The 9,687-nt window shown below is 29.0% G+C and overlaps 2 protein-coding genes across 3 annotated transcripts in view; one reads left to right on the forward strand and one right to left on the reverse strand.

Annotated features, from left to right (window-relative positions):
- LOC108694196 (dnaJ homolog subfamily B member 6-like) overlaps positions 1-7,177 on the reverse strand; it is a 36,583-nt gene extending 29,406 nt beyond the window's left edge. For both annotated transcript variants that reach the window (XM_018203548.1, XM_018203547.1), the window contains exon 1: positions 6,956-7,177. The gene's annotated coding sequence lies outside the window, so the exon portion shown is untranslated. The remainder of the gene's footprint in view (positions 1-6,955) is intronic.
- An 857-nt stretch (positions 7,178-8,034) lies between these two features.
- On the forward strand, positions 8,035-9,546 carry LOC108694200 (actin-related protein 6). Its single transcript, XM_018203559.1, has 3 exons — positions 8,035-8,266; positions 8,357-9,328; positions 9,417-9,546. Exons 1-3 carry the CDS (start codon positions 8,193-8,195, stop codon positions 9,544-9,546), a joined length of 1,176 nt encoding a protein of 391 aa, XP_018059048.1. The 5' UTR covers positions 8,035-8,192.
- Positions 9,547-9,687: the final 141 nt, after the last annotated feature.

Here is a 9,687-nt window from a genome sequence, read left to right on the forward strand (position 1 = left end):
ACACACACCCATACCCACACCCACACTCACTCATCTGTAGCTCAGGATGATCCTTTGTAAGGAAAAGTGTTTCGGAAACATCACCGGAGTACATGCCCTTCTATATCACCTTATCCTTGTTTAACATTGATGTGAGTAATAAGGATAAAACGATACATGGAGGTACTCGGATGATGTTTCCGAACTCAGCCTAATCTGTGAAATTTCGTTCAAAATTTCCGTTACAAGGATTAGTATTCTCGAGTTCTTCAAGGAAGGTATTTTATATGGTGCTGATATAGCCGATTAAAGGTAAGTTACTGAAATTACTTATTAATCGCATAAATGCATGAGAAACTTTAAACGTGTTTTTCTCAAAATCTTTTTTTTCAAACCGAGCGTGTATTTTTCTCACGAACTACTGGGCCGATCGACTTACGCTTTGGCACATATATAAAGTACATATTAGGCTATCGTTTGACCTTCCAACTTTTCGATATCTTCAAAATTATTATTTTTCCAGATCGGTAGAAATGAATATTTTTTAGTAAAAATCGAAATATTTTTTTTCAAAAGTGCCGTCAATTTTTTTCTCCAATTATTTATTGGATCTATTGGAGATTACTCAGGGTCATGACCTTGACAATATATGTCTAGGTCAAGGGGGATGCTTCCCTAATATTTATCAATAATTTTTATCAAAAAAATTCGTTTATTTCAGATGATGAGGATGGCAACAATCACTACGTCCGACGAAAACAAATTTTTTAATCTTTTCATGATGTATGCATTTATTTATAACTTTTATAATAACAATAAAACGCTTTGTAAAAATTTGAGGTATTATTTCAAATATAGATATATGTAAAATACATAACATTAGCTGATTTAATCATTTTTACAAATTTAATTCCCAAAAATCATCTCAAAAACGAGTAGTTAAAGAATATCCCTTTAACAACAGTATTCGAGGTTGTACTCACACTACCATGAAATGAGCTACTTAGAATCCTACAACTTTTGTCTAAAACACTTTTCAAGAAAATGCGTATTTTCCAAGAAATTAGCCTACGGTACGATCTATTCATTCTATTACATCCTGCAAATAACAGATTTGGATAGTACTAAGTTAAAAAGTTAAAAGTTAAGTTAAAAAGTTATTTAATTTTAACTTGGTTACATTTTAGATACTTAATTTTTTAACTTACATTTTTTCTGTAATTATTAATTTTTAATTTGATTTTCTTGAAATTAACTCTCAGACACAATAGAGACACAAGAGATACTGAGTATATAATTTAGTAATTTTATCTTTTATATTATATAATCGTTAGTTGTAAACAAAAATAACCAATAATTCTTTAATGAATATAAAATGAGAAGGAAAAAAATTATATAAAAAAATACGAAAAATTATATAAAACATCTTTTTTATTGTTTATTCGAACTAAATCTAACTTTTAACCTTTTAATAACTTTTTTTTAATTATCTTAACTTCTAATTCAATTAATTTATATATAATATAATTTCATTATAGATTAACTTGTACCTTAATTAAATTAAATTTTCAAGATTATTAACTTGTCATTAAAAATTCAACTTGTCAGTTAAAAAAAAAATTAATGATATACAAGAGGTCCTCGTATAAGTAGCCACCTTTTGGATCTCGTAAACTGAGATAAATTTAATAAATATGATCTTAAATTAAACGGGTTTAACTAAACTTTATTGTAAGTACAATGCTCACTAAGAAAAATTATTTATGCTATCTTTGCATAATTTTTGCATATAAAGTAAATATTTTATATTAAAATTTTGCATATAAAGTAAATGATAAAGTAAATATTTCGATATAATAAAAGTTGTAGTATTTATTATAACGAGTGCAACGACGTTATTTTACAAATTATACATATACAAATTATACATACAATTAAATCTAAATTTTTTATTAGTAACTTTCTTTATTTGCATTTAAAAAAAAAGATTATATCCAAACAAAACTTTTCTTTTTATTAACATATTATTTCATCTTATAAAATTATTAATTTATTAAACTTCATTATTTATTAAATTCTTATGTAATCAAAGGCTATGAGTCACAATTAGATGACGTGTTGGAAATCTAATATTTAATGATTAAATTAAAAGTACATAAAGACATATAAAACATAATCATACGTTTCAATCTTTTCGAATCATTCTCTTAGTATACAATTTTATAAAATTAAACAAACTTGCGATTTAATCGTCGACATAGCACAGTAACAGTTCTATCACATATTTCTATTCGAAATTTTAGCGATGTTAAAGCGATTTTACTATTCGTTCTCGAATATTTTACGTTCATATCTCTGATGTTATTCTTCCTTCTCCATCTGCATTGTTGCAGATAGTAACGCAATTCAAATTTAGTCATTGCAATTTCAAGATTAAAAACATTCTCAGTATCTAGATTAAAATAACCATTGACTAATATTATATAATTTGGCCACACACACATATTGTATAACTTAAACCAATCTAAATATAAATTATTTGTATCTTTAATTGACCATTAAATATTAGATTGATTTCCAACACTCGTTATCTAATTGCGACTCGTAGCCTTTAATTACAAAATGATTTTTATCATTTGAATCTACACACACACACACACACACACACACACACACACAATTTTATTAAGTTCTGTTTCCAATTACTGTTAAATCTACAGTGTTAAATTTAACCTAATGTGAGTCGCGATTCCTCCTACTAAATATACTGTCATTTTATACTGAAATGATAATTAAATTTGATATTGTGTTGTGTCAATTTAACACTATAGTGACACTGTATAGTGTCGAATATATAATATACATTGTGTTTGTTTTTAATATACAATAACAATATAATTTAGTATGAGCAGCGGCGACTCACATTAGGTTAAATTTTACACTTTGACACTATAGATTTAATAGTGACACGCACGCATGCTCGCACGTATAATTCTTATATTTTTGAGTTTTATATCACAAATTTTTTGTATCTCAAAATGTCGTAGTAAATACCTAATTTAAACAAAGAACTATATTTCTTTCTCTGAATTAATTTCACTTTTAATTTTTAAATTGACTAAATCTCCCTCTTAAAACAATCTTAATAAGAACAAATTATGATTATACTTGTCTCGATTTTCCGAGGGATGTCATATGAACGTTTTTCAATCGAGCGGATTCAATCTTGCGATTGATTAAACTGCAGAAGAGGATCAATTTCGCGCGCAAAGAAGTGACATCGCAAAAAATACGTCAGTCGATTTGAAAAAGAATATGTACTCGCGAAAGACATATCTATGAGAGAAGCGATTCTAGTGGGCGTCCATATTATGCTCTTACAGAAAAGCATGACGTCAGTTTTACGTATTTGGCTAGAAAACGACATCAAAGCAAAGGATTTCGTGCGCAACATTGCAAAAGCAATGTCTCTTCACTCGCGAATCTCTTGCCACGTTTATCTTTGTCTCGAATATAAATATATTACGTACCTATATAGTTACGTCTCACATTGATCACTTATCTATTATTATATTATTACTCCACGGTCGCAAAACGAATGCGTAACGTTCTCGCAATTTTCTAAATATTTTTACCGTGTTATCGCATAGAAAAGAAACTAGCTTGTATTTCAGAAGAAACGATTATTTCAATATTGATTTAAATTCTAATAAGGACAGACCCTGGGTTCGAGGGAGATCCTATTAGCGCTATTTGCATCATTCTATCTTCATCGTCCATTAAACGTGAAACAAGGATAGTATGACATAAATAACGTTACTGACAGCGCGCTCCTCGAACGCAGCCATAATCTAAGCCATAATCTAACGAAAAGAAAAAACTGAAAACTTTCCCGATATGCTATTTTATAAAATAAATCTAATAAGTGAAAAGAATAAATTATTCTTACTCAAAAGAAAATACTTTGAATTTGTTAGCGTTCGATTTAGATATATCGTATCCGATATTTTATTACATAAAACAGAAATAAAATTACAATTAAAAAAAAACAATAGACTTACTTTCTCTAAATGTAACTCAACGAAACAAATTTTAATTCAATATATACAAATTAGTATATACTGTATATAATAGATGATTTATAATCTTATATAACAGATTTATATATATATAAATGGTATGATGTTTCGAAATATCTTTCAAATGTTTCATTATTACAATAATATTATCATAATAAGTGATTTATTAAACGGATTATCCTCTCTTATCCTCTTTCTTTCAATTATATAATATAATGCAATCTACAATTCAATATTCTTCTCAATATCACGTTGTGTATTTTGTCATGACCTTTGCCATGAATCAAGAATCTACTAAAGATTTAAAATTATAACAATGAAAATTATAACCAGCATTTGAAGGTAGATTTGAGTGATGATCGAAACTAATACTGTACTATGTATTTAAAATATTATACCTGTGAATCATTACATTATATTCTGATATTATATTCGGATACGTGAACTTACTAGCTCGTAATCTAAATATTCTTACTTAAAAAAAAGATAAAATTCCAAGAATATAAAAAAAGAATTTTTTACAGAAAGTATAATTTAAAAATGATACAAAAATTTAATGTCATTGTCGTCATAGTGATATTAAAAGTAATGAAGTCGATCAATGGTAGATAATGTAAATAGATTCTTTAAATAGCTAAATTTAGACAGCTAAATTTATCATAAATTGATAATAGATAACAGCAAAATAAAAAGTGCCTTCTGTTTGGTGACACAAGTTAACACAAATGAAATGTTTCATCTTCAACTTTCCTTTTAAAATTCGTATTTTCATTCAGCTGATTAATTTGTGATTAGGCTTAAGCTGATGTAAAAATCGTATTTTTCTAGCTATAATTAATCACTAAATTGATAGTTTTATAAACTATCCTTAAACTGATAATTTATAGAACAACTTTTAAGACTGCTTTTTAATTTTTTGATTAACTTGATTTAGATTTGCTCATTAACTCATTTAACTTGATAAAATTATTTTGTTTTGATAAAAATTTATTTTGTAGCTATGATTGGTTACTAAACATTAAAAATTATTCATTATAAAAACACTTCAGTGCCATAGCTAGAAAAATACAATTTTTATATTACCTGCATTCTATTTGATGCTCTTGAAATCATTTCCTTGTTGATTATTATATATTAATGTTAAACAAGGACAAATGATGCTCATAAGAACTGTGAGCGCCAAATAGATAACACAATTATTATCATCGAATTAAGTGAGATTAAAACCTATGGCATGCTCATGATGTTTGGTTTCTTAATGAATTCCTTATGTCTTAGAAGCAACCAATTAGCACTATTCGGAATAACGTAGAATAACGCTGATTGGTTGCTTCTATGACATATTCTCTATTTCGCAATCGTTTTCCGTACTATGTGATTTCAGGACTTTAGGAAATTATTAAAATTCCACTACATAAATCGCAGACTTTTCAATATTCAAATTTCCAACAGGCGAGCAATCCAGTAGGAAAACAAGTATTGTATGTCACAGATGTAGACTGCCTTCTAATGTTCATTAGAATAATATTCTGTTCTAATATTCATCATAGTACTGAAAATTTATAGTACATGGTACACGAATAGATTTTTAGTATTGGCAATATATATCAGAACGCAACCTGTATGCTTAGTGTGTTCAATTTGCTCTGACTAGACGCTCTACTCAATGATCTATTCTTTTTATCTGAAAAAGCTAAACTGTATAAGAAATACCACTAAAAAGGATAGATTTGAGTTAGCAAATCGCAAACATGCTGCAAGTCTAAATCACAAATTAATCAAATAATTAAAAAACCAATAGCAGAATTCTCTAAACATCTTATTGATGACTATATATTAACCAGTGATAACAAGATAATCCTGGGTCCTTATTCTATAACTGTTCTATAACTATTCAATAGTGTAAAACATTACAGAATAGGAGCTCTAGAAGAAAGTACAGTTGTCACTGGCTGTCATTAGTTAACGATAGTGACAACTGTCAATAAAACGTTTGGAGAGTCCCACAACATATATGAGACACATAATCGACATACAAATCATTCTATCCTTCTTCACATTCAATGACTGCATTCAGCAGAAAAAAACAGTTTTGCAACTGTTGTAAAATTCTTGAACATATGATTAGTTTATAGTTAGATTCAGTGAGGAACTAAGGGCAGCACTAATCATATTAAAGAATTTTACAATAGTTACAAAACTGCTTTTTCTGCTAAACGCAGCCAATGATCTACAAAAATAAAACGATACTTGGGTCGATTGTTTCCTCGAACAAAAAAAAGCAGTCTTTGTTACTTAATAAATGTCAAAAAAAATAAAATGATATTTATTGTGTCGACTTATATCTAAATGGAAAGCATTACAGCATTTTCAGCCCAGTTTTTCATCTTCTGATTAACTTGTAATTAGGTTTGACTCGATATTTTATTTAATGGATTTCATATGTGATGATGTCATAGGTGAAGCTCATTGGATGTTAATCATAAGTTAAGCAGACAATGAAAAATGGGTTTATGTACATACTTACTGTAACCTCTGGATTATACTTCCAGTCTACATCGTATATAAGCGCGTTATTCAACAAAAAATAGTGAGCTCGTTTTCTTTATTCTTATAACATTTTACGCCAAGAAAGATGCTTTGGCCAATGATATAAAATGTACAACGAGTATCTTCGACACGATAGTTATTTAATTAACATAAATCGAACGTACGAATGCTCGATACATTCAACATTTTTTGTTAAAAATATTTTCTTCGTTCATTAGTTCCTAGACGGTTTGTATACATGTAAAAACGCAAAAAGTTTGTAGTAAAAAACGGAACGAAGAGTATAACTATGCGCCAATTGATTTCACGATTGCATAGAATTCTGTTAAGTCTCCTTCAGAACTTACCAAAAATGGCTCCTGTTCGTTGCACGTTAATCACTACAATCGCACTCCTTAATCAATTTTAATAATCCAAAGAAAACCGTTTTGTTTCTCGATTGAAGAGAAAGTGTACATTCACAATAAAAGTAGAGAAACGCAAAAATATCATCAAGTTGCCTCAAACAAAGGTGATATATGTACAACGCGGACGGTGTTTCGACTTTTCTAGACGTGGTACATCATGGATACATAGTTACATACAGCTGTATTCACAAGTATGACTTGAACTGACTTCAAGTGGCGTCCTCTCAGAAGGAGTGTGTAATCATGGACTAAAAGTAACGATGCCGGATTTCGATTCAATGCATCGATCTTTTTTCGCATTCAAAAATCGATTTCTGAGAAATCGATTCATTGCCAATTCAATTTTTTTCAACTTGATTGGAGATCACGGAATAATAAGGAGATCAAACTCAAGCAACCAGTTACGAAAAAAATCGAAATCACGGTTCCAGAAAAGCGCTGAATATCAAACAAAGTGGTTTGTTTTTCTTCCTTTTCATGAAATAAAGAATTCTAATTAGTTCAATTTCTTATGTCTATGTGTTATGCGTTATGCAAGAGTCTCTGCTCTTCATTTTCTCCTATAAAGACACATGTAAGGATATATATATATATATATATATATATCCACATAAATTTGCACAGTCACATAACGTATGCATAAAAAAAATTATCCAATCGTATTTCTCCTATTAAGACACATGTAAAATGTGATTGGATAATTTCCTTTATACATACGTTATGCGACTGTGCAAGTGTGGATATATCCTAGAATGGGGGAGGATATATCCTAAAATGTAATTGGATAATTTGCTTTAGGGTGCGATTATATGTAGCGCGGTAAAAAACTAAGGAAAATTTTACTTGAAATTATAGTACACGTGACGTATACTATAGCACATAGAATAAAATCTTCGGAGAGAAGTTTTGGAATGTAGCTTAAGTAACTATAGAAACCGCGCAAACTGTGCTGCTTGTTTCTTTTCCTTCTATTATTCTATCCCCTCCCCCCGCTCCATACAAAGGTTATCACAGGATTTACGGTCCTAATTCGCCGCATGGTACTTGATCTTTTCCTTGGGTCGAAAAATCAAGCAGCAGATTAATAAAAAGTGTGACATGCCCTTTTTTATTACTGACAATTCTATTAAAATTGTATTTGAAATTGTATTCTCATTTACTATATATTTTTTTAAATATGACTAATTCTACTTTTATTCTTGATAACGGTGCTTGTACGGCAAAAGTTGGTTTAGCCAACGAGACACCCAAGTAAGTACTACTATTATTTAAAAGAGACGCTTACGTTTCAACTGACTGAAAAAAGGTGCATTTATTTATTAATCGATGAAAATATTTTAGATTTGTTCCAAATTGTATAATGAAAGCAAAGAGTGAACGTCGCAGACCTTTCATTGGAAATCAAATCGAAGAGTGCAGGGACGCTTCCGGACTATTTTATATTTTACCTTTTCAGAAAGGTTATCTAGTGAATTGGGACATTCAAAAAACTGTATGGGACTATATGTTTTCAAAAGACTTATGTTCGGTTAATTTAAATCAGTTATCTGTGATAGTGACCGAACCTATATTTAATTTTCCAAGTATTCAAGAAGCTATGACAGAGATTTTCTTTGAAGAATACGAATGTCACAGTCTTTTAAGAATAAATGCAGCAAGTCTTTCGTGTTATAATTATAGAATGGAATATCCAACTACAAAATGTTGTATAGTAGTAGACAGTGGTTATAGTTTTACACACATTATTCCTTATGTTAATGATGCAAAAGTAAAGGAAGGAATACGAAGGATAGATGTAGGTGGCAAACTTTTAACAAATCATCTGAAAGAGATCATATCTTACCGCCAGCTGCATGTTATGGACGAAACATATGTAATTAATCAAGTGAAAGAAGATTGTTGTTTTGTATCACAAAACTTCTTTAAGGATATGGAACAAACCAGATATAAATTAGAGAATAATATTATTATTAAAGATTATGTTTTGCCAGATTATACGACTCTTCGACGTGGATATCTTAAAGATCCTGAGCCATCCAACGAGCAACAAATATTACGTTTGACTAATGAGAGATTTGCAATACCAGAAATATTATTCCATCCATCAGATGTTGGTATTCGACAAATGGGTATTTCAGAAGCCATTATGGATTCCATAAAAGCTTGTAGCAAAGAAACATGGCCTCATTTTCTATCCAATATTATTCTTACTGGTGGTAATACAAAGTTTCCAGGATTTAAAGACAGAGTGTATAAAGAAGTTAGAAGTTTAGCTCCAGCTGAATATTCTGTCAATGTCTACTTACCACAAAAGTATTTTATATATATGTATATATTACATTTGCTACTTCTTATTTTATGAAAAGTTTAATAAGACTAATAAGATTCTTTCAATTTTTAGTCCAGTTACTTATGCATGGTTTGGTGGGAAAAAACTTTCAGAAGATACAATATTTCCTAATCTTTTAGTGACAAGAGAAGAATATGAGGAAGAAGGATCATCTCTGTGTTTTGAAAAATTTGACGTATAATTTTGTTGTTATATAATATCTATTATTATAAAAGTTTTGATATAATTAATAAATACTATTAATCAGTATAAAAGTATATAAATATTTCAAAAAAATTTTTATTTTATATCAAATTATGAAAATTAATATTGTATTATATAT

This window comes from Atta colombica, unplaced genomic scaffold (assembly GCF_001594045.1).
Source record: "Atta colombica isolate Treedump-2 unplaced genomic scaffold, Acol1.0 scaffold118, whole genome shotgun sequence".
In the NCBI taxonomy this organism is placed as follows: Eukaryota; Metazoa; Arthropoda; class Insecta; order Hymenoptera; family Formicidae; genus Atta; species Atta colombica.